Raw genomic sequence first — 25,572 nt, forward strand, 5'->3', positions numbered from 1 at the left:
ACATTCAGGGTTCGTACGAACGCCGATCGAAAGGAAACCAGGTGGCGCCAAAGCCTTTTGTTGACCACTTGAGTGAAATTGGGAGATGCGCTAAGTTCGTTGTGTGTCTTCCTGTCTCATCGTACATTTTCCATTTAACGGGTTTCAGGCGTCATGCGCAAATATTTCAATAGCGCGTCGTGCACTTAGAGAACAGACTCAATTGTTCTCTGCACTATAATATGCGCCCAGGGGTCATGTTTTTTTCCACTTTTTTCTTTCAAGAATTTCACAAATGTATGTATGTATTTATTGATCATTACGAAGAGATGAAGGTCCACCAACAGGCGTAAATTGTCTTGCTTAGGGGCGGACACCGGAACGCTTGCTGGTGTAGGGGAGATGGGATAGGGAGGAAAGAGTAAATAGGAATAGGGGATAGGGAAGAGAGTTATGGAAAAGGGTCACAGAAGAATATTTGAAGAAAATATACGATATACTTAACTGGTTTACCGCCGGTTTTTCTTCTTGTGTTCATTTACGCGCCCCTCATTCGTAACGAGTGTGCTAAGCTCCATATTGTCGCGAAGCCCAGGTCTCTTGATGTTGTTCGTTCGTTTTTTGCGTTCTGTGCCCGCAGCCAGGGCTCTTCCTCCAAAGTATTGTGTGTAAAAGCGCTTCGGACGTGGCTGGGCCCTGGCCCTTTTTTCTGAGAAACGACTCCGGCGCGTGTGTCTGCCCGTCGGCCGACCGGGAGACGACGGCTGTTGGGGGGAAGCGAACCCTCGCCTCGGGTTCTGTTGCCGCACGCACTGGCGTCTCCGACCCCCCGTTGCGCGCCTACGCGGGCCGCTGTGTACTTCCGACGACCTTCCCTTTTCCCCTGTTTACTTTAGTGCGTTTTGTCTAACTACTTGCTCTACGCCCGTAAATTCTCCAAGCGCGCGTTTTCGAGTCGAAACCTTGTGTCTGTGTTTTTGGTCCTTTTCACTTTGGCGGGGACATGTCTGATTGGAGCTAAGAAGCGTCTTCCTGATTGGCTGCGGGTGTGCCTTAGCCTTTTTCCACCCGGTCCGCACACGCTAGGATGCGCTTTTTCCCCCAATGCGTCCCCCCAAAGCAAATATAACGCGGCCCCTCTGGCGATTGAGGGAGAGGGCGAGCAACACCAGGAGAGCCGCTTGCTGCCGATCGTCGGGGCCAGACGCCGGGAGCCCTTCGCCCGCCAACCATGTTTCGTTGAGTACTCTGAATCTTTTGACTGCCTTTTTCATCTATGTAATAAGTGTAATTGTTTGACGTTTGTATGTGCTAATTGCATCAATGTTACAAGTAAACTAAACAAGTTAACCTCTAAAACCTCTTCGACGTCTCGACTTTTTCCTTCCGATCTTCATGCTACAGTAGCGGAAAGTAATGTAACCAAAATACTACGTTACAATATATAGCGAGAATCTAGGCTCTGGTAGTCGTGGTGGCAAAGGTTGCGTAAGCCGGTTTTCCGCCAGTCTACTGTTCGTAATTGGCTGCAAACGCCTGAGTAATGGCCGCGGGGTTAAAAAGAAGGTCCTCTTAACCATGAGTTATCGGAGCTTTATTAGCTGCTACTCCAAACCGTAGGATGAAGTAACATTAGCACAATTACTCGAGAAAGGGGCGGAGAACACCGCCGCCGATGTACACGAGACCTGACTCAGGTTGTGGGTTTTGTCCCCAGCCTGGCCGCATGTTTTTGTCCAATTTAATTCCCCGTTTCAAACCTTAAAAAAGTAATATTTCTACATAAAAACGGACGACATACTTCTTTTATGCCCCCCTGGCACTCCTGACAGCTAGCTTTAAAGCTTGCTAAGTCTGGATTAATCGGCTACATGACCGAGACAGTAAGTTTACGAAACGTCTTTCGGTTTCAGCACACGATATCGAGGCCTCTAGGTCTAGAAGATCTTCGTAATGCTTAAGAACCATCCCTGATAAATATGAAGCTTTTTACCGGGAGTTAGGGGCAGAGAGCGCCCAAAACTTTGTAACCAGTCTCCAAATGTCAGGCACTAAACAGGCTCTATCAGTCGCCCATTTGTGGGGGGGTTCATGTTTCTCCGCATCGCTTCGTCGTCAGGCGGCAGAGCTAGCCTCAGTGCTGCGCTGTGTTTTAGCGACCGACTGCAAGCATTGCGACTTCCAGCCTTGAAGCAGTCATACTCGAGTGTTCAGATATGAAGGCTTTTCTTGACATACGTAACTGACACCTGTGTCTCAAAGCTCCGGTTGCTGACGTGATCGCTCTCACGCTCTAAAGGCCCACTATGTTGATTAGCGTATTTTGTGGAGTACCTGCCCGAAATAAGCACTTGTCCCGGATCCAGGACTGACACTAAAACATATCTTTTTCGCCGGCAGGTGAAGTTTCGCACAAATTTTTGCTGCCTTCCCATGAGCCAGACGGCTGCATTTGAGCGCGAGATGATTTTTTTTTCTTGTGGGGTCCTCTTTCTTAGGCTTTTTCAGTCACGCTGATAGCTCAAATCATTTTATGCCCGAGATATTCCCGTCTAAAAACACCAGACACCATGCGCTCCTAGCCACTTTGCCTTTCTAACCATCACCATGCCATAGCAGGGCCGCAAGCCGAGTTTATGTGAAAAACTTGATGTCAGTGACTGGTTGACTGGATGACTGGCTGATTCAATCAATCAATCAATCAATCAATCAATCAATCAATCAATCAATCAATCAATCAATCAATCAATCAATCAATCAATCAATCAATCAATCAATCAATCAATCAATCAATTAATTAATTAGTTAATTAATTAATTAAATTATTGCTTAATTAATTAACCTATCAAAATTTGCCTAGGGTACTTCAAGAGACCCGTACGCTACCTTGTATGATGTATCTATTGCTACCTAGAAAAGTATATAAAAGAATAAGATTCGATTATTATACTTTGGCCCCCGCTGTGCGTCGCAGATGCCCGACCATTCTGCAAAACTGGGCGATAGTTTCGGATCTGTGCTCGCTTCGACCATATCACTGCCTTCGTCTCCAGAAAGCTAAGCAATTGGTCCTCATGCGTTAAGTACTCGTGCAGGATACGCGGTAAATTTTTTCCACCGTCGGGGGCCGTGTTTATTTCGCGTACTCGACAGCACGGTGGTTTATTATGTATGCATGCTACAGCAGCGACTATATACTGCAGAAAAGTAAGGTTGGCCTTCAAAATGATGTATTCCCTATCTGCCCATCGAAAATTTGCAGTCGATTGTTATTCATAACAGCAATATAGGAGAAGATGGAAAATCGGGACAGAAATTTTGCTGCAAAATCGCTACCAAGTCCTTGATGCGGTGCATGACCACGTGTTTCCGACCTGGAAGAGCTGTATATAATGCCTGCTTCTCATAATGGGCTGAGCATTTGTGGATCCGAATCGTTGCAAATAAGGCCGCCCCATATGTACAGGTATAGCAGTAATAATAGGTATCGCCGCCCCATATCTGCTTTTCCACGACATCGCAAATCATCAAACGAGACCGCGCGGAGCTGATTAAGCAGTTTCTTGAAACAAACATAAAATGGGTTACACGTAAAATAGATGTATGCGGTAAATCCTGCTAAGCACACGTGTTTTAAAATGGCACAAACTTAAGCCCTAAAATATTATTAAGCAGGTTCTTCGACTACAACTGCTGGTAAGATTTGTTTCAGTTTTGATTTCACTAAATTGTTTTGCGGGATCACAAGGGCCCTCGGAAGACTTAAGCAAGTAAACTCGATAGCTGTTACCCTCTCTCACTGTCCGTGTTTATTTACGCACGACAACCAGCGGCAAAACATTCAACTTGCTGGCGGAGTCGGGGCTAAACTTCGCGTCCGGTAGTCAGCCACCGTTTTAACACGAAAGTGTTTTATGCCCGGGTATAACAAGACCTTAGCGACGTCATACCCGTCACGGAAATGACATCGCCAGAAAAAGTTCAGCTGATTCGGCTGCGCTAGGTTTCGAATATTGTGAACTCTGGCCGTAACGGGAGGTGTGAGACGCTCTGCCAACTGGGCTATGACTCATGCCTGTTTGGCTCTACGAACGCACCTTATATCCTGTCTGCATTATTTGGGTACCTCGAGGACATTGGCGTCGCTACAACACTGTAGCCACCTCCCTAGCGTGTGCAGTTAAGTTTTTTACTCAGCGCCCTTAAACAGAACTCTATTCATTTTTAATTTTTATTCTTTTTTTACTCTTACCTTTAGTCTCCTACTCTTCTTCTTCCACCTTCTTCCTTTGTTTCCTTCTCCCCCCTTCCCCGCAGAGTAGCATGTCAGCGAATTCATGCTGGAAAACCTCTCTGCTTTCTCTGTAATAAAGAGTCTATCTCTCTCTCTCTCTCTCTCTCTCTCTCTCTCTCTCTCTCTCTCTCTCTCTCTCTCTCTCTCTCTCTCTCTCTCTCTCTCTCTCTCTCATAAGATTCTTCATTCAGATGGTGCTGCCGTCTGGGAGAGGTGAAGCGAAGTAGTGCGTTGTGACGCTAATAAACGCCGATAGTTGGCGCTACTGCTGCAACCGCGAACTTTGCCTCTCGCGTTCCACAAGTGTGCTCGTCGCAACGCAACCATCTGCCGTACACGCCTAGGAGCACGACCGAAGTGGTCGCACCTTTGCCGAAGCGACCCGTCAGCAGGGCTTCGGTCTCCAAGCACAACCACAAGACAGCTTCCGACCCGTAAATCATCTTTCTTTCGCTGCAGTGTACCATGGCTTCACCAAACGATTCGCTGGCAACCAGTTAGGTTTCGTTCGCACGGTTTGCGCGCGCCTGTGGTTTCAGTCGGATTTACGCAATGCTCCGGCGCGTATAATCCAGTGTCCAATGTTGATGCGTCGAACGGTGCCATACCGATGAAATATAAATAGCGATGTGCAAGTTCACATCGATGCACAATAAACATTCAACTTCTCCTGGGAAGGCACATTTAACTTTCCGTGTTGTGCCGGTTCCTATGACAGAGGGACCAACCACATTTTTTGGATATCGCGCAAGCAGTGTCTACCGTTTCTCCTAGGCAGCTGCACGTCCCTCGGTGGAAATGCCTTGACTGACTTTGAAAGCGGTTTGTCATAACCATGCGTGGTGTGATGTTCCGCATCACGTAAAATTGAAGAGAAGAAAGAAAGAGAGAAACTGTAACTTTAATTGGTATTAAGTAAGCAATAGACGCGGCCTGTAAGCAAGCCTTTTTTCGTCAATACGCGTCGACCCGCGTCGCTCTCTTACCACAGCGAGCAACACAGGAGCGCAGAACGACTGTGCGCACAAACTAGCCTTCGCAACTCCCAGCCTGTTGCCACGGGAACGACAAGCCGAAGAGCGGCTTTCCAGCTGCCTATGCCTCGACGGGTCCCGCGACTCCCGCCACAACGTGTGCTCGTTGTAGAATCGGGTTTGAAGCGAATGCGGACGGAAAAGGAGGGAGAAATGCGGATGACAGGGAGGAAATGGCGATTCCGATGGCCAACATCAGGAGTGATAGGCAGCCAATGCGGCAGCTATAGGGAGGAGCTATACGAGATGCTCATGCCTCCTTAAAGGGGCCATGCATATCAAATACAAGTCAGATTTACTCGAAAGATTTCGTGTTTTATAGTGGCCATAGCATTTGTCCGGCAGCCAATGATGCCGTATGCACTGAGAAATTAATGAATTTATGTTAAAATTTTGATTCTACCGCCAAATCATGTGTTTTCGGGACGTCAGCAATGAAGTCATAAGTGCGCGTATTCAAATGAACTTCCACTGCATCATTAAGCTCCGCAGCCTTGCTTGCCGTCAGTCTTCCCTGATGGCGCTACCATACTCAGCCACGGACTGTTCGCCGTTGCTTTGTTTTTGACCGTATTTGCACCTGGCTTGTTTTCTTAACTATAGAAAGTGATCGTTTCGTGAAACATGTGGTATGCTCAATAAACAGGGTCACGTAAGACAACGCCGCTTATGACAATCGGCCAGTGTCGTGTAAGACAACTTCAAAGCGGCGGGCAGCTGTGCAGCTAAAACAAGCATAGTGAGCCCAGTACCAACCGCAGTGCGCATAGGTACTCCTATGCTTACGTGTATGTTCATAACTTTTATTGTTTACCGCACCATTCTTACCGTTGTAAAGTTAATATGCATTACATCTAAGCGCGAATTACTCGCTCGGCAGGCTTATAGGGCGTGCCTAATTTGCGTTTGCTTTTGCCGGCCTCAGCCAATCGCACAGCTGAACCCATATGACATCATAGGTTCTGTTGCACGAAGTGAGGTAGTGGGTCGCATGGTCATTCCCTTTTTTCCTAATTATATAGCTTATTTAAGCGAAGTGGACGTTAAAAGGGGTGTCAGTATGATATTAACGAGGCAATATTTCTAATGAACCGAACTTGTGTTTTGTCTGAATGGTCCCTTTAAAGAGAACCTGCAACACTTCCGATAAGCGCTTTCACTCTTCCCTTCGCGTCTGGAAGCGCTGCGAAAGTTACTGTCATCGCCAGCATGGAGCAGCACTGCATGACTTGCTCGTCGCAGCAAATACGCCTTTCGTTTCAGCTTTGCTTTTGTGGCTTTCTTCTTAAAAAGCCTATGGAATGCGTTTTAATTGATGTAACTGAAGTAAAGCCGGCCAGTACCCGGAAAACCGCTGTAATCACGTAATTCCAGCGATCAGAGAACGACACGGCCGGGAAAGAGAGAAAAATCTTCCGAGCAAGTTTCCAAGTTATCAGATGGCCTAAGAGTGACAATTTCTGGTCGCGGTACTTTGCGCCCCGTTGATCGAAGTTTGGATGTATTGGTTAGACACGTTCTGCAAGCATTTAAGATTTCACAAAAAGTTGATAAAATGATTGTAAGGTTCCTTTAAGGATACGCCAATCAATCTTCAAATAATTTTCTTTATTTCTGAACGAACAAAGAATCGTTTGGCCTCGAACAAGAGCCTTAACAGTTCGAAATACAATAGTCTTTCAGTAACAAAATAAAAAAAAACTAGTTTTATCCTTTAGTGTCCCTTTAAAGGCCACCGTCCTCATTTGAGCGCTTCTGTTATCTGTAGGCCTAAGAATGTCTCGCTGTTCTCGTCACGGTTGCATTCGTTCCATGCTATCCTCGTCACATTGTAACAAAATGCGTCCAGTAGTTTCTGTTTGCCGGTTCTCAATACAAGAGCCGTCTGGCGCTGTGCTGCAGAGCCGCCCTATTTTGACCGGTTGCGACAATAACAAACAATAACAAAAGCTGCGCAATAACAAAAGCTGCACGCATTGGTCGCTGCAGCCCTTCTTGCCTAAGCGACCGCCTCGGGCACCTCGGCGGCCGAGAGCCAAAGTCGCTGTCTCTATTGGCTTCTGAGCGACCGAGCCGCTTATCGGGACTGGCCCGCCCGACGGCGACACGCTCGAATGGCGAACCTCAAGAAACCCCCTCCACGACGAGAGTACGGATAACCAGGGAAAAGGAGCACGCGACCTCGCGGTAACTGTATACACTCACGCCTTTCCGAGACTAGTTACGCCAAACGGGCCTTGACGCGCCGCACGCCTGGTCGTGCATATTCATCGAGTTGGTCGGTGGTTATGCCGATGCAATATCAACGCCAGTTTCAAAATATAAGCGAGCCGGTGGCAGCTTGGAACGGGAAAGCTTGCTTCATGGCTGTGCATACCTCTACCGGAAGTGTTACGGAACATGGTGCGCTGTCTGGTGTTTTGGTATCTGCGGATAAGTTCTGACAAGTGAGATTTATGAAGCTCCGTGCGCAGGCTGATATCACCCCCCCTGTCAGAAAACAGGTCCGCTGTGTAGCGCCTACGACTGGTCGTCGTAGGCGGGACGCGCCCCCCCCAGTCGAAAAAGACGATAATAGTATCTGTTGTTTGTCGTATTTTCGCCTGTCGTACTGTCGTCTTGTCATATTCTTGTCATGTCGTGATTCTGATGCTCTATCGTGTGTGCTATCCTGATTTTGATGTTCCGTCATGCCGAATTCCTGTTTTGTCGCGATACTGATGTTCCACCAGTAGTTGCACATGGTTTGAATGCTATTGCCCATTTTGAAGAGTTGCGCAAACGGCAGTTCTGTTGTGACCACAGGATTGTTGTCGTGGAGAAAATTTATTTTGTCGTTACGACAGCAATGTGTGGCGTAACAACATATGGCTTTGGCGTTACAGCACGACTTCTACTGTCACAACAAAGTTTTTTGTCGTACGACAACAATTGTTGTTAGGTTCTTGCGGTATTCCTGTTGTTAATTTAGACTGGGCCATGACTCACACAAATCAGCATCATTGGGTGTGCTCGCTAATAAGCCCCTCCTTCCTCCGCCCTCCATCTCTTTCCTATGCTTCCTACCCCTTGTTGTGCCCGAGAGCCCAGCCCAAATTCGCTGCACGGGGCGACGCGCCGACAGCGCAGCCGATTCGCGCCTCGACCAAACCGCCCGCGGCCGACAGGCCCAAACTTGCATCGCCGCAGAGTCGCCTCTCCTTTTCCCGTCGTGGCGGCTCGGCCGAATCATGTATCGGGCGAACAGCCGGCGGCAGACGCTCAGCGACATGCCTGGAGAGGGTGCCGCAGCGTCACCCTCCCTTTCCCCGTCGGGGCGGCTCGGCTAACGCAACCGCTTCGCCTCCATTCGTCGGATTTCAAACTTCGGCTAGTGAGAGTCCTGATTGGAGCGATTCAAACTTCTCGGGGGTGCAACCGACTTCGGGGGGTATAAATCCCGCCCAGAAGCACAGCGAGGGCGGCACTTTTCTGAGGCGCCGAGTGGAGACGTGCTGTCGCCTTTTTGCGAGCAATGTAACGATCTTGTTACCCTTGTAAATACTGCATATAAATGTTGCTTCAACTGTTCGTCAGCTCTAGAACTTCATCGCTCTAATTTTCGCTGCGTCGTTAGCGGACGGAGCAAGGCTACTTCGCTACACTGGTGACTGCGCTCGGATGGCCAGTCGCAACGCCCTCCACGAGCTGTGGGTGAATCTGCCGCCCAGCGCTGACCTGGACGCCCAGCAACTGCTTGTTCCCAGGGCACGGATCGTCAAATCGTCACTTGGGTTCATGAGCTGAGGAACTAAACCCATTTCTCTGCGTGATGAAGTTCTCTGCTTTCACTACTACCTACGGTTCAGTTTTGAGCAGTTCCTGCATGCGCACCGGTCGCCGCAGAAGGTGGCGACGGACACTTTGCAACAGGCTGACCAGCGTAGTGTTGTCACTGTTGTTACAGCGCTGTTGTTATACAGAATAGAAAACAAGACATGACATTTAGACCTTTAACTTGAAGGTGATTTGCTCCGTGGCTACACCCGCACTTGGCTAGATTTTCGCTTCCAACATACAGCCTCGGTACAAAAAAGCTCCACAGCATTTTGTCCTCCACCAGTTACTCTTCGTTTCTTCTTCGATTCTGAGCAGAGGTACATTACTCGAAAAAAGAACAAAAACATACCGGTCTCCACGTATTCTATAAAAAACGCATGTTTCTTTCATGACAGCAACGTCATTTTAACCCGCGCCTAAACAGCCAGATAAGTTACAGGAGAAAAGACACGGCAAGGCTCGTGACGGCGTCACTTAGGAATACCGCCAAACAACAACAAAAAAATCCCGGGCCTTCTCCACTAACGTGAAACCTGGGGAGGGGCGAAGCATTCAGTGTAAAAGTGTATTCTTGGCGCCTTGGAGTTTTTGCCAGCGGAGATGAACCATTGAGGGGTAGAGGTATACAGCTTCGCAGTAAAAGTCTCGTGTCTTTGAAGCACGAAGCGTTCTAGCGTGAAGCGTAAACGAGTTACCCGGCGTTTTAGTGCCGTGACCACATTAGATGATGGTTAGGACGACAACATAAGACGCCAACAGCCCGAGCACCTAAAAACCCCGCATTCGCGTATTAATTGAGGTTACCACTTGTTTGTATGCATTTCCTGCAGTAGCTTCGTGTTATAATCCTCTAGATAGCTCACCGCTGACATTAGCTTGAAACTGAGACATATCAGCTGCAAGTAATTCGCGAATGTGCTAAACTGCAAAATGTGGACACGCTGCCTGACGGTGTTTATATAGGTGTGTTGACGTCCCTTCGTGGTCTGAATGAGTAGCGTAACAGAAGCTTGCAGATAAGCTAGTAAGCTTTCGTGTATGCCATTTTTGCGCTGCTTCGTGCGTGAGTATGAAGGATGGCCTGTGCCGTCGTTCGCACTCCGGGTACTGTAGCAGCCCCGGCTTCGCACCATCGGTCAGGCTAAGATGGAAGGCGCGCGTTATATTTCCACCGCGTCGCCAGATGGGGACCGCCGATATCACGCCGACGACACGCGCCACTTATGGACTGCTTGCCGAAACAGGGGCGCCGGCATTGAGGAGCGGCAGTTCTCCCGTTTTCACATTTTAACACGCACCAAATAATGCAGAGCGAGTCTGAGTGACACCATGTAGTTCGTATGTGCGAACAAGGAAAACTTCTATTAGGGATGTGTGACGCAAACAAAAATGAGAGAGAGAGAGAGAGAGAGAGAGAGAGAGAGAGAGAGAGAGAGAGAGAGAGAGAGAGAGAGAGAGAGAGAGAGAGAGAGAGAGAGAGAGAGAACAAACCTTACTACGATGAATTTGTCTTCAGTGAGCAAAACATGAGATTGTGGGTGACTGTGCGAATACTCGGCCGAGCTGACATTCACCGCAAGTGTCGGTATTCTTCGTCCGGTAATCAGTTTTTACCACTTAGTCTTTTTCCTTAAAGTATTTCGAGCGTACATGCCATACAACTGTAGCATAGCTTATCCCGGCTCAATATAGAATAGCCCATGTATTCGAAGTGTACCCTTTACCACTCGAAAACCTTAGGAGGGACCATTGACAGTTACACAATTTACTAAATTAGTAATTCCACCACATTTATCGTTAGAACAAACCAGAAGGACCGCTGAAGATACCTTTTATTCACTCTGTGACGCTAAAGTGTATAGTACGCCGCTAATGGCTGCAATTTTTCTGTCCAATTTACACGCCATCTTCTGCTCTTCAACCTTTCTTCCTGCATTTTTCACCTCGCGGACAGAAACTTCTTCAAGACTGCTGCGTCTCTTTCAAAGTCCTCTTCACCTAATTTGGTGAGGTCAGCTGGTATGACACACGCGCAAGTCTACTGGTGCGAATGCAATACAGTTTGAGGAGCTCTCATACGGGATACAAACTGCGCGCAAACAAAAAAAAAACAAAGTTGATAAGAACCGTTAACACACTGACGTTAGTACTAAGCAGTTGGATTGGATTGGACGCCTTAACTACGTTGGTTTGTTAGATGGCCGCGGTGGGCTGCCCGGACATTTCTCTTTTCCGAAATGTTTTCTGGTAACGCTGGACGGGGGAACTAAAAGCTCAAGCAGCTCAGCTGGTAAAAGCCCTTGGGCCTTTCTACTTTGAGATCCGACTGCTTATATTGCACACCCCCCCCCCCCCCCGCCCCCCAGACAAAAAAAAAAGCGCCTTGGCAGCGATGTGTTTGTGTAGAGCAATGAAGTCAATTTTAAGTAGGCTTAGTATTAAGCAGTCTTTAATCTTTAACTTTAAGTAGGCTTATAATGCTCACGCATTATCCGACAATGCCCACTTTGGCGTTCTTTAAATTTTTTGTTCGGTAAAAAAAGCGCGTTATAAACTTAGCCGAACAACTGAAATCTCAACAAGTCAACCGAGCGTGTGCGGTGCTTCCACGTATGAGAAGGTATAATAAATGTTTCCAATAGGCCATCATGGCAAACAGTAAAGCGGCAAACCTGACGGCCCGCTCTGTCGTGTAGGCGATTTGGATGAAAATCTACCATTTTTTTTCTGCTAATTGTAGTTTATTTATATTCGCTGTCAGTTAGAAGAGAGAACAACTGTCGCGTTTACACGAAAGCATCCACTCATTTAAACACTTTGGAGCAGTTATTCACAACCATTTGCACTGGCAAGCTATAATATAAACTCAGTTTGGTCAAAATACCTTCCCGATGCCATGCACTATTACAAGTAAGAGAATATTTTGATCCGGAAATATTACAAATGTCATACTATTCACTCTTTCACTGTAATTTATCCTGCAGCGTAGAATAATGGGGTTCACTTGCATACATACCTTGAATTTAATACATGTTACCAGTGGAAAAGACATGAACCAAGAAAGAAGCAGACTGGACGATCACTAGTCCAGTCTATAGTGATCCAGCGACCATGCCGTCTGCTTCCTCTTTAGTCTGTGTTTTCTTCGCTGTGGTAACATGTATTGAGGTTAACTCCAACTAGCCCGACTTTCAGCCATTACATACCTTGAACCTTTACGAAAATTACAGAATCCCTATGAATAATCACTACGAAGAATCACTACTCGAGCCATGATCACCCAGCGCCCCGTTGATCTGCAAACTTGAGATCTTACCTGTGGAGAGTTAACGCAAAAAAAGAAAATGAAACCGCCATTGCCATTAATCTTATCGTAAGCTATAACCGCCCTGATCGTTCATCCATTCTGTACTCTTCACCTGCCCCACCAGAAATCCAGTAGCTGCTAACTTCAATCTACCGCCCACCAATAACGTATATGAAGAACAACGACGGCAGTTCATCAGCACCAAATATGTAATAGCTCGTCCCAGGGAATAAACCCGCCGCGGTGGCTCAGTGGCTAAGGCGTTGAGCTGCTGAGCACGAGCACGCGGATTCGATTCCCGGCCGCGGAGGCCGCTTTTCTGATGGAGGCGAAAAGCAAGAACGCCCGTGTGTACGAGATTTCGGCGCACGTTAAAGATCCCCAGGTGGTCAAAATTAATCCGGAGCCCTCCACTACGGTGCGCCTCATCGCCTGCATTGCGTCGGCGCGTTAAACCCTACAATAAATCCTCAGACAAGTCCCAGGGAATAATCACCTCATATCTTCCTCCTCAAAATAAGGAATCATATCCCCTCCGTCTAACGACGACGATGGTCGAAACGCGGAGCGATTGTCCCGAGCCATACGCTAATTTGGAACACTGCATTTTCTCCTGCCCCATTGCAATTCAGTCCGTACATTTTGTACACCCCCCTCCTCCAACGTGGCGGATTTGTCTACCCTCGGACAAGCTGACGGACCAGTTGGCGCTTGTGAACCTGCCCCAGGACATCCTCGACGCTTAATATTGCGTTTGACTTAAGTTTTTCTCCTCCTCCTGCTTGCGTGCGAAAAGCAAATTGCGAAGCGCCAAAGTCAAAGCAACCAAAGCCCCAGATTCAACCATCAAAGGACACACTGCCTGTCTGCGAGTCAAAATCCAAGCTCAGACGACAGCAAAATAATCCCTCACGAAAAAGCCGAGCCACCCCCCCTTCTCGCCTTCGTTCACAGTGAAGCGTTCGAATTCGATTTAAAATCCCAACTGCTTCCTCCGTGTCAGAATGGTGCTATCTGATAGACGTCGGCGTCATAGCTCGAGGGACCCAGGTTCGACTCCGATCACGGGGACTGTTTTTTTCTTGTGTCATCATTCATCATGTGCCCTCCCATTGTGCAAAGTTGGCTTTCCTGTAGTGCGTTTAAGGTAACGCCACCGCCCTCAGAGGGACCGAGAAATACCCGCTATAAAAAACATTTTTCGCCCTCCCTAATGAATCTCCTTGAACGGTAGACACTTCTGAAGTAGTAGCTATATTCGGTTATTTCGTGGGTCAGGTTTGCTATTGTAGCTGTGTTGCAATATGGGCAGTAGGGCGGAGGATCGCCGGTCGGGTGATGCCATTTGAGTGTGATGTACCTGACCCACCTTATTTGGCACTGCTCTGCCTACCAACCCTTCCGCCGAATCCTGTTGAATACCCTACCCAATCCAAGCGAGATACCCCCCACGACACTCAGCGACCCCGATTTCCTTGCTGCCCTTGGGCGCTTCGCTCTCGAGAGTGGCCTCGCAAAAGTAGTTTAGCCGGGGTCTACCACCCCTATGTGTGCATTCAGGAACTGACTATTCCTCTCCAGGATCTTCAAATGAACATCACCTCGTGACCACCTCTCCCTTCCCCTTTCCCCCTTCTCCCCCTTCCGGCCCCTGGGCCCTCCTTGTGTTAATATAAGACCTTCACTCACTCACTCTCTTAAAAAAAAACTAAGTCTTGAAGAAGTTTACTGCGTAGTCGTTATTCTTCGTCGCATTTATTTTTATTTGTGCATAAAAATTGCACCTCTGTTATTTTACGCATGTGTGAGTGCGTAAATATATACGTCAGTATAATGCTATAATTTTCTTTATTATGTTCGCAATGTATTCACAGCTTTTGTACCTCGTCACGACCCCTTGGATCGGTACATCGGACCCTGTAGTAGCCTTTGGCTAAGGGTCCAAGCAGTTTTTGACCTTCCACGCTTAAAATGCGAATAAGATAAAAGTAAATGAAGGAAATATTTTAAGCACGCTTGTACTACAATACGAATTCTTCGATTAAAGTAGAACTGAAAGAAAGTTATCCGCCGGTGGTATTGAGTCCACCTATTTACTGAAGTTTGGTAACTGAAAATGGACGTGCTCCTTACCACTATGGAAACAGAGCCATGAGAATGCAAATAGTATATTCCCACTTGGCATAGTGATCTCAAGAAAATCAATTGAGGCATACTTTTGGCCAGTCTAATTGTTTTTTGCGCCCCCGGCTTCAAAATGTCCGCACAAAACATCCACACAAAGAACTGTACAGAGCGAATATTCTACGAGTTGTTCCCCTACAGGAGAATGACAAAAATTCCCGCGCCCTCAACCATCCCTCAGCAAAACTCAGGAAATAACGCTCCGACAACTGCAAGCAGTTACGTACGTACACACGGTTCGAAACAATTTATTAAAGACGATAGTCTTTCTTGGGCTCCTTAAACCCAGAAATTTTGGTCTGTCTGTATGTCTGTCTGTCCGTCTGTCTGTCTGTGACTCGATTCAGCCACCCGGCCAAAGCAAAAGAATGCCTGCCCATTAGTCTTATATAGTCACAGCTAAATCTACCCGTCTATGTCCGGTGTAAGGTTCATACTTGTCAACATTGTTGAAGAAGAACAAGACATTACGCAAATATGAGACAGCAAATCAATAAAGAAGTGATATTTGCAGTGTTCATTTATAAAAAAATCAAACATGCTTGCTTTTGCGAAGTTAAATACTTCATCAACTGCAGAAAAAGAATTCACTTCGCCGTCGCCTACTGTCGCCCGCGCCACTATAGCTTCTTGCGCCATTTTAAGAAATCAACCGGCAACAGTTGCGCAAGGTTCCACTAGATAGGTTCCACGTTCTGCTTGCAACGCACGTGGAGTAGGGAAACGCGGTTCTATAAACGTTGAAGTAGGGCGCCTCGATTAACGCGCGTCTCCGCCGTACAGCAGCGTTCGTATCGAGACACCCGGTTTGGAGCAGTGGAACGCGGGAAATTTAAAATGATTTAAACGAAACTTTGGCGTCTTTACATTGGGAGGAGCGCGACGCAAGAGGAACAACATGAGAGGTGAGCGGAAAAGCGAAGGGAGGCATTTACTTCTCAATAGCCGATAAAGACTATCGTCTTTTGACGACATTTGCAACGAAAGGAGCAGATACGCGGCCAATTTTTGTTTTCCACATAGTACAACGCTCTATGCAAATTTTGTCCACAGCTAGGTACCCTCATGCATATAGTTGTGGAATGTGCTCAAAACCCAGCCCAGCACCCCTCTCCACCCGTTCCTTTCCTTGGCTGTGGGAGACACTGTTGACCAGCTGTCAACCGGAGGACCAGACTCTCCTGGTGACACGGGCCAAGACAGCTAGGGCAGCGCATGGATTACCGGACTAGGATTTCACTCTCACTTTTGAGCTCTTAAAATGTTTTTTCTCTCCCTTCCATACAAGAAAGCTCTAAAGCACGGAAGACTAAACTATGGGGGTTACCTAGGAAATTTCTCGTAGCTTACGGAATCGCTGAGTGACGCCTTAGGCCAGCTTGTGCCATCTAGCGTATCGCCCGCTAAACAACGTCCAACCACGTGCAAAGCGCCACGTGCCTACACCTAAGGTTTAAACTATGCGCCTCAGGCTACCTTGCGCCATCTATTGAATAGCCTGTGCGGCAGTGCATGAATGGGAAGCATGGCACCTCGCAGCCAATGAATTTTGCCTGGTACGGGTTTGTGTTGGCGTGGCGTTTACACAGAGTGAGCCAAGCAATGGTCCGCATTAAAAACAATCCATTGTGGTGAAGATGAGGCTGTCTTTGTTTAAGAGGAGCTAATACTCAACGATATCTAGTTTCTCATCAATTGCGACAAATAAACACTTTCAGTGTTTACTTAGGTAATAAAGACGCTGCTTTGAAGTACCGGAGTGGACGGTGAGGTAAACGTATCTTAGTTCAGATTTCTTAGTTTTTATATTAAGTTTTTTCTGCACAACGCCCACAAGATGTAATTTTAGTGCGATAGCACTAGACGTCCTATACTGCAGTAGAACGGACAAATGGGCTAGTTGGTGGCTGTTGTTCACCTTGGTGTTGAAAGTGCTCTCAAAACGTAGTTGCGAGTTATCGCCATGTCTCTTTTTTTCTGTCTTTGTCCCTGTTTTGACAGCGCTTTCAACACCAAGATGAAGCACTAGACGTGTCGTTTCTGTGGAATAATGTTAAGATCTGATGTAGATCTGTTTCGGACGCGCTATCACGCCTCACATAATTCATTTGTTCCACAAATCGGGCCCAAATAGACCTCGTTTGTTCTGTTCAACGTATGTGCGTCACACTTTTTTGTACGCCTGTCTCCATTTTCTCCTAACGACTTCTTGAACTCACTTAGTCTGGCTGATAACTTTGCCGGTTCGCAAAATAAGTTCCCTCCCTGTGACCCCTCTCTGTCATTGAACTAAGCTGGATAGTATTTTCATATCGCGTTGATTTTCGAATTTTTAGCTGATCGCAGAAGCAAGTTCGCCACGTATCAAAGCACTTTCCAGACGGCTCTCAAAACATCTCCGTCACGCCACACACACTATACTGTTTTCTGAATGATTTTTCAAATACCTCATTTAACTAAACTCGCGGTATACTCAGCCCTTTGGCGGCGGCATTAGTTTCCCCTTTACGACCGGCAGTCCCTCCAAAGTAGACTGCCCGCATGCCTTTTCTGCGCGTGTGGTTATCTTCCCCGCCGCCCAGAGACACGCTTGGCTGCTCATGTGACGCGCTTCGGCGTCGCACCGGGCCGTGCCCTTCACGGGCAAGCCACCAGCAGAGTGGTTGGTCGATGAGGGGGAGTCACTAACCGTGGACGAGAGCACCCATTGATGCCGCCCCGGGGATGCCAAGCGTGTCTGCATGGGTCAGAGCCGTTTTGCGTTGTTTTGATGCCGCAGTACTGCAACAGTCCCGCGCTGGTTGAGATTCTTCCCCGCGCAACCAACAGTACTGCAGATTTCGCGTAGTAAATCTTTTGACCGGATAATTACTATGAATCCGCGTTCCGAAAAATCCGAGGACACCCAAGCAATTCAAATGGGTTTCGAATGCGAAAGCATGAATGGCCAGTTGAACCCCTCTGCCTCGCGTTGTCAAAGGGCTTCGTAATCTTGCCGCTTTAGACGCTTTGCTTCGTGATCTGCCTTGACGCTTTCGAATTGCTTCGATCTGTCTCATGCATGTTGCGCCGTTTCTCGTTCCTATCGCCGTGTAATGGAAGAGTTGACGGCGACAGTGAATTACACTGTTTGTTCTTCCGCTCCGTTCATCTGCAACGTACTGACGTGGAGGACCGCGTCTAGCTACTGCCAAGATTAAGCCCGAGCAGGGGGAATGCCTCGTGCATATATGGAGCACCTCCGAAGGAGCCTGCTTTCCGCTAAAGACGCCGAAGACCGTCTTTTTCACTTAATGAGCCATTTAAGATTTTTACCTTAACATCGTTGATAACTTCGGATAACTTTAATTGATAACAAGGACTAACGCTCTTCACGTCCAACGAGTCATTCGGCGTGATACACATACGCACATACCACGGCCTCGATGATCATTTTCGCCACCGTGCCGGTGCTGATCGCGGAGGCCTGGCACATACGCACGCACGAACACCTGGGCGCCGCAGAACGCACAAGAGCTCCGCCGTGCTCCCCACTGCGCAGGCGCGGCGCGAGCTGGCATCACGCATCCTCTTTCTTCTCCGATGAACTATCGTTCGTTCTCTCCCGTTCGTCACTATACTCGGTTACAACTTAAGAACGACAACGGAATTTGCAGCTGTGCCTCATCACCATAGCCGGATGTTACTCCACGCGGCGGCGCAAGTAGGGCGTTACTGGGACTATTTTGAACATGGTGTGAGCTGTTCCCGTGATTTTTTTTTTTACTTAATAGGCTTATAAACGACTCCAGCGACGGCAAACAAACTGCGTGAGACAAGACAGACGATATCACGCATTCACAGCAATCCCCTTTCAAAATGCGCGCGCCCGTTGACATCCGGGTCCGTCGCTTAGGCGGAATGATACCGTACATGAGCTGTTGCTGTTCTTAACTTGTTCCCGAGTATATATCCCACCGAGGCTTCAAACATGTGAGTCCAAGGGGCATACGATTTGAGTCCCCTCTGCCAACGCATAAAACTACGTGACGCCGATACGTCTGTTTCATTTTTCAGGCTTTATAAATTTATTAGGCATGTGGACACCGATTGTGGTTACAGGATTGAGGTGGTTATGACGACGTAGTTGGGTTAGCAGAAGACGGAAAAAAATGTGTGTGGGTTTCAAACGGGTTACAGGTGGCGGCAGTATTGCGCGCTTTTAACAAAAACTGGAACACCCCTTTTATCTTCTGCCTTCGCAATGATGCAGCCCCCCAGGTAGCGCATCAACGTAGATGCACACAAAGACGCGCAACACTGCTCTTTTATGAGCGGCGCCATAATTCCTGAAGCAACAGAAGAAAGAATGGTAACGCAGACGCCGCGGGAAAACTTCCCATCCAAACAAGCTCCGAGGACAAGGCAAGGAATGTTCCCAGCATTCCGCAGCTCGAGGAAGCGCGCTCAGCGTTCAACTTTTACTGCCCTTTTAGCGCCATATTGTCAGCGCCTTTTGTGCCACCCTGTAGAAGTATCCACGCCTGACAATTTCTCAACGAGCGCACGCTTTTGTCACATGTGCAGCGCCGTGTCACGCGGGAAGAATTTCACGGAAAGAATCTCCACCTTAATAGCATTGTAGCCCGGCGGGCAGTTAGCGAAGCGGCATTGGTATTCCCGCTACACGCTGCGCAAAACGGTCCTATCAGGCGCCATGATCGCGAGCACCGTCAGTGCAGTCGCGACGGGCCGCTCTCTCACTGAGCATCCGCACTTTGCCGAGAACGGCACTGTTGGTCCCGCACTGCATGCGCATAGAGCACCCCTGCGTGCAGTAAAGCCGCTCATGCTTATTCACCCCACGTGAGATGTTTGCAGAAGCGAGCCCGAATCAGTATTCGGCCCGAGACGTCTCCTCGGACGAGCCGTGGACGAACCTTTCCTGATGAATTTATGCGTCCTTGTCGTCTCTGCGTATGTCGAGACCAGGGGACGGCTATATCCGTTGCGCGGACGCCGTTACACAATAACCTCTCTACGTCCCTTTCTTGAAATCTCTTTTTTTTCTGTTTCTTCGCCTTCAGCGCTTTTCCTTGTAAGCGTATATGAGAAGGCGGAGCGATGTGGGTTCGGTTCCCACAGCCCCAACTCAGGTCACGTCGTCGCCAGTCATGCATATTCACATGAACTGCCAGCAATCCCATCCTGAGCCGTATTAAATGTAAATTAGCTGTCTCGCTTAATTTCGCGTTTTCAGGTTTTTGGGCGCATTTTCCGCTCGGCTACCGCTGTAAAACTGCCACTGTCACAAGCCCCACGGCCGTGGTGGCGGTGACGCGTGGTCGAACGTGGCCAATATCCTTGAAACACCGCCGAGCAACAGTGTGAGTGCGAAAGTATTCGTTTAGCTGCGGGCAATAATCGGCCAACTCCCGAATATATATATATTTTTTACAGCGCGCTGTCTGAAGTCGCGCAGAAAGTGACGAGAATGCTGGTGGACGCCATTTTTACTCGCGGATGCTGCCCGTCCAAACTGATCTACACCGCTTTTTCTCCCTCGCAGTTCACGTAAGTTATGATATAACCCTTTTTACGAAATCGGTGCCGCATCCCCAAGGCTATACTCGGTGACAACTTAAGAACGGCACCGGAAGTTGCCGCTGTGCCTTATCACTGTAGCCGGATGTTTCTCCGCGCGGCGCAAGTAGGGCGTTACTGGGGAATATTTTGAACGTGGCGTGAGCCGTTCCCGTGATTTTTTGGACTTAATATGCTTATAAACGACTCTAGTGACGACAAACAAACTGCGTGAGACAAGGCAGACGATATCACGCATTCATGGCAAACCCCTTTCAAAACGCGCGCGCACTGACGTCACGGGTCCGGCGCTTTGGCGGAGTGATACACTACATGAGGTGGTGCCGTTCTTGAGTTGTAACCGAGTATAGACGTGGATTCAGCTAATGGGCAAAGGAGGGGCAATTGCACAGGGCAATGCACACCGAGTACGTCCGTTCTCCCGAAGCGCACCTCCTGCACGCCGCAGGAAGAAGGCACAACACTCCCTGGGAATACTTCTTTTCGCACACTATGAACGCCCCTGCAAGCCTTGAAACTTCATCAATAGATGCATGTTTTTTTACCTGAATTGGTTGCACCGATGCAAGCAGTGCAGTGTATGTTCATTTTTTTTTTTACTAATTGAAAACCCCGGCAGCACTCGACACTGGTCTGCATGACACTGCACTAACCTGCACCAGTTCAGGTAAAAGAAAAATGTCCCCAACGCCGCACCAAATCCGCTGTGTGGAGTTTATAGATCTACTTCACAATGTGGGACCAGAGAGATGCAGTGCTGCTGGTATCCACGTCCGTCAAAATAGCGACGACTGCAAAAGCGCACGCATTCAGAGAACCTCGTCGGATGCGACCGCCGTCAAGATAGTGCGAGTCGATGGCTGTGAGCACCCTGGTGGCGATTACCTCAGTCCGTGTCTGATTAAACCACACTCACTCACTCACTCACTCACTCACTCACTCACTCACTCACTCACTCACTCACTCACTCACTCACTCACTCACTCCGTTTACAAACATGATCGCGATGTTAAGGGGAAGCGGTGACGCTGACGTCCTTAGCCAATGGTGTTTCCTCAGCGGCGGTTACAAAGAAGCACAGCCAGTAAGAAACAGACACAATGTCGTCATTGCCGTCGGCGGATGCCCACACTACTCTCGACCTTGTTTTTAGAGGTCTATAGTAGACCACTTGGACGCACTCACCGGAAGTACGGGTGGTATCCCTGGTGTGGCGGCGGCACGTGCAGGTCCATGGGCAGCCCGGCCGCGTAGCCGTCGACCAGGCCCGAGCCGTGGTGCGTGTGCTGGGGGTGCTGCATGCTGCCGAAGCTGCAGGCACGCCGTCGCGCCCAAAGCCCACGCTCCGCTCACTGCGCCATAGAAGGGGGGGCACGTATGGAGAACGTGAGCACGGTCACTCAACAATGGCGGCCAATATTTGATACATAACATTCCCAGAGAAAGACGTCCAAAATCAGCCTCTTTTTTTTTTTTTTTTTTTACAGCGAGGTTGTACATGCCCAATCCCCCAGTTCTCGCAGCTGTGTGGAGCGAAAACTTGCGTTCACCGTACAGACAAATTCGTAAAAAACAAACATGGCCTTGAGGCTTCCATATCCTAATTTGTGTTCTAATGCCAACAACGAAAAAAAAAAAGTCTTCCCAGCAGTTCATTTGTGCTTAGAGGGGCAGCCGACTTTAAAAAGATCGCTGTAGGGTTGGTGTTTGCAAGCTGGCTTTCTCACACGGTGTGTTGCGCAGTGAAGCATAGCCATGTGCGCAGGGAGTATGGTTACAGCCCCACTTCACCTCCTCTCCCCCCACCGTCACCGAATCCTCTTTCCTGACTCGTGTAACGTAACTGTTCGTCACGCGCGACCGTCAATCTCCCCCCTGCAATTGTTATGCTCGCATTTGGCGAAGGGGAGAGGTGGGGGGGGCGTTCATGCGCTCACCGTTGACATACCCGTTCTACTGCGGAGATTTTAGATACAAAGCATCTCATGCTCGGGGCTGTGTCCCAACCTCCCTCGTTGTAGTTGTCCGCCGTCCGCACTCTACAGCGCATGCGCGTCTCTTCAGCCCCGTCAGCGTTTGGGCTGACGTCAGCGCAGTCCACTATACAAAGAAATAGTTAGCGGCGCCCGGTTTCCACCCCACGACTCTCTGGCCGCAACGGGAGGCACGTGGCGCTCTGCCCACTGCGCTACAAACCGAGACGGGAGCATGTGCTACGAACGCGCCTTATGTCCTTCACTCATTCAAACTACGTCAAGAAGCTACTGATACAACGAAGGCAGGCGAAGCTGAACGTCAACGGAAACGACGAACTGAAAAGTAATGGGAACTTCAGTCGACCCCATGGCTGCTTCGCATACTACTCAGGGTTCCCCTACGGGAAGATGATGTGATTTTGTTTAACGTAAGCGTCTTAGGGCCCGATTCAACCTGAGTGCTATCCTCCGTGGTCGAACGGCTTGGGCTCGTGTGTTACACAGATCATCAGATGCCTACAACGCAGGAGGGAAACGGACAATCCCATGTCTGTCCGCTACAATAAAACTGGAGTCCATCCAAATTCATTCAGCTAATTAGCAGGAAGGAAGTATGCGGAATCGCAGATTACAAACAATCGTGTTTTGTTTCGTGCACTCCTCGGACTGCCCCCAGCTTCGCTGGTCATCGTTCACAGAGTGAGAATGGACTGATTTTTTTTTTCGATATACAGTAATCCCAGCTTCGTTACAAACGACGACCCCGGAGGAGCAAACTGACTGTTATGAGCTGTACTCTATTAAGCATATGTATAAATTTCCCTCAATGCACTGCATATACATGGTGAAAAGCTTCGTGTAAAGCGATAATCCGAATAAGGCGATTTCGTTATAACAGGGGATTAGTGTAAGTCCGACCCGTTAATGCACTATTTGGCGACTTTAAAACCTGGTCTTGTCAGAGGAGGTTAATTTGGCAGTTGAGCCGCTCTACAATTGTCGAGACGATTCGCAGGTGTAGTCATCTTATATTCCGTTACGTATATACGGAACTATAGAAATACGAAATTTTTATCTTTGCAGAGACAGCGCCTAAACAAAAAGAGGGATATCTGTCCGTAACCGTGAAAATAGAATACGGTATTCCGTTTAAAAAATGGCACCGGTTTTATCTGTGTGCGACCACCAGGAACGCCAAATAATGGTCCGTATGAATTCCGTATATACGGAGTGTACAGAAACCAAACGGAAAACATATGGTGCCGTATTTCGTGCTCTAATTAAGAAAGAAATGCGAATACTGTGTCGAACGTTTCCATTTTGACAAATCATGTGATTGTTTTGCTTTTAAAAAAATTATCTGCTTTAGATACGCCTTGGTGCGTAATGCTCCCTATATATTCCATGTTCCCATAATTACGTATATACGGAATGCTTTAATAGAGGTCTCTTTTTAACAAAGTGATTGTTCGTTTGCGGCAGCGGCAATTTGACAGATATCTGCAAAGCATCATCAGCAGCTACAGGCTGTTCAGGCCACTTCCTTAGTCGACGTGATCGAGGTTCGGAGTAGGTATCAGAAGCGGATCATGTCATAAAGTGTAAAAACAACACAAACTATGGTCACCACGCGGAAATTCAATTACCAGATATACCCTACCTCTCAAAGAATACCATTGCAATCCTAAACACTAATCAAGATGTATCATCCCAACTAGCATTCAAAATAAAATTAGAGATGTACTTCCTAAAACTACAGCAGAGAAACTTTATCCGGTGACTATTGATACTTTCTTGAACCTGCAAACATAATTTTAAGTTTGCATAAATGCACTCAGTTTCTTCAATTCTGTACGGTGTCAAGATACATGCCGACTCCCGCGGAGTATGTACCAAAAAGAGGTGAGTATGAGTAAGCCACGCTGTTAAGCTTTTTGTTGCCTCTCCCCCCCCTCCCCCTATCTTCTTGGGAACGCATACAAGGCAGGCACACAGGTTCTACAGGTAAATATCTTCGATGTAACAAACACAGATGTTGTATACACGGCTTTTGCCGAAAAAAAAAATGTTTCGGTAATTCATGAAACGTATGAAGTTTACCACATGCACGGTACATCGTTTGAATATGCGCTAACACATCTCTTATCGTGGTTTTTGTTCTTTTTAAAACGGGCTACTTCATTGTTGACAACTTACGCCACCACCGCGGCCCCATTTTACCCTAAGAGGGCACTCAGAATCATCGCGGAAGGCGAAGAAGCGGGCTGTTCGTGATTTTAACTCGTGCAAAGCTGGCGGCATGCTCCCACGTCTATGCAGTTCATCGTTGCAACGGACACATTCTTTGTACATCTAAAATTCTTCGCGTTTCGGTTTGACCGGACGGAAACAGTTCCACTTAAAAAAAAAAAGGTGTGCTTCTTTCGTTGGGTGTTTCGCGAATCCATATGTCGCAGAACTCTAGTTGCGGACAGATGCAATAATGGTGGCAGTAGATTGTCTATAGCGTAAAGAGCGAACGCACGGCCATTCAGCATGCCACCCGCACGCTGCGTCTCCAGAAAGGCCGGTTGTAGTATACGAAAACATGTTTTAGGTTTAGAAAATGTTTGCCACTGAACTTTAATGCGCTGCAGGAAAGGTCCCAAACAAGCGCCCAACATTTTCTACGTAGTACAACTGCAGGCTGCGGTGTGAGTAACATTTCTGTCTACCAATTACGAGAAAAATTGTTTCTTCCTACGTCAGCTTAGGATATTCGCTTTTTTAACACACCACGCTAAGCGCGTACCATGTTTATACCGACGTGCTTTTCACGTGGATGAATCGGGTTAAGCCTCTTTAACCTGAAAGGAATGTTGCGATATAAATAAGCCATGGAGTTGAGCACACATTGGGGCAACATATCCCCGCATGGATATAGCGTCCTCTCTACCACGTTAATTACAGAACGCTAGCAGGCCACGATCGACGTAGTTCTAAATATAACGCTGACAACTGTCAATGCTTGAGTCAGTTGAAGCATATTTACACAGCCTGAACTTAAGCTGGAAAAGCCAGATTTCACGATGTTTCCTTAGTCAGCCTTAGGTCACGCGAAAGTCTGTTTTTCTTTTCTTTTTTATTCGCTTGAAATAGCCTCCGATCACCTCATTGTCAGGTCACAGCATTCGGCAATACGTGAACATGCCGTTCGCTGTGCGCAATGTTGAAGAAAATATTTTGAATGTTGAAGAATATGTTGAAGAAAAAATTTGTCAGCAGCGCAGATAGGGTGCTTTGTTTGCCTGTTGTAAAGCACTAAAACTAAAAAAGGGAAGGAGTAACCCCAGCATTAAAAATTCCGGGCCATCTCCACTAACGTAAAACCTGGGGAGGGGCGAAGCATGCAATGTA

The 25,572-nt window shown here is 47.9% G+C and overlaps 1 protein-coding gene across 2 annotated transcripts in view; it reads right to left on the reverse strand.

Annotated features, from left to right (window-relative positions):
• The window catches only part of Trh (PAS domain-containing protein trachealess), a 450,481-nt gene that overhangs the window by 401,344 nt on the left and 23,565 nt on the right, over positions 1-25,572 (reverse strand). For both annotated transcript variants that reach the window (XM_077681612.1, XM_077681614.1), the window contains exon 2: positions 21,386-21,552. In XM_077681612.1, coding sequence (XP_077537738.1) covers positions 21,386-21,501 — 116 coding nt within the window. In that variant the 5' untranslated portion in view covers positions 21,502-21,552. The remainder of the gene's footprint in view (positions 1-21,385; positions 21,553-25,572) is intronic.

Source organism: Haemaphysalis longicornis, unplaced genomic scaffold, assembly GCF_048455015.1.
Source record: "Haemaphysalis longicornis isolate Haplotype H1 unplaced genomic scaffold, Haemaphysalis longicornis Haplotype H1 scaffold_8, whole genome shotgun sequence".
In the NCBI taxonomy this organism is placed as follows: domain Eukaryota; kingdom Metazoa; phylum Arthropoda; class Arachnida; order Ixodida; family Ixodidae; genus Haemaphysalis; species Haemaphysalis longicornis.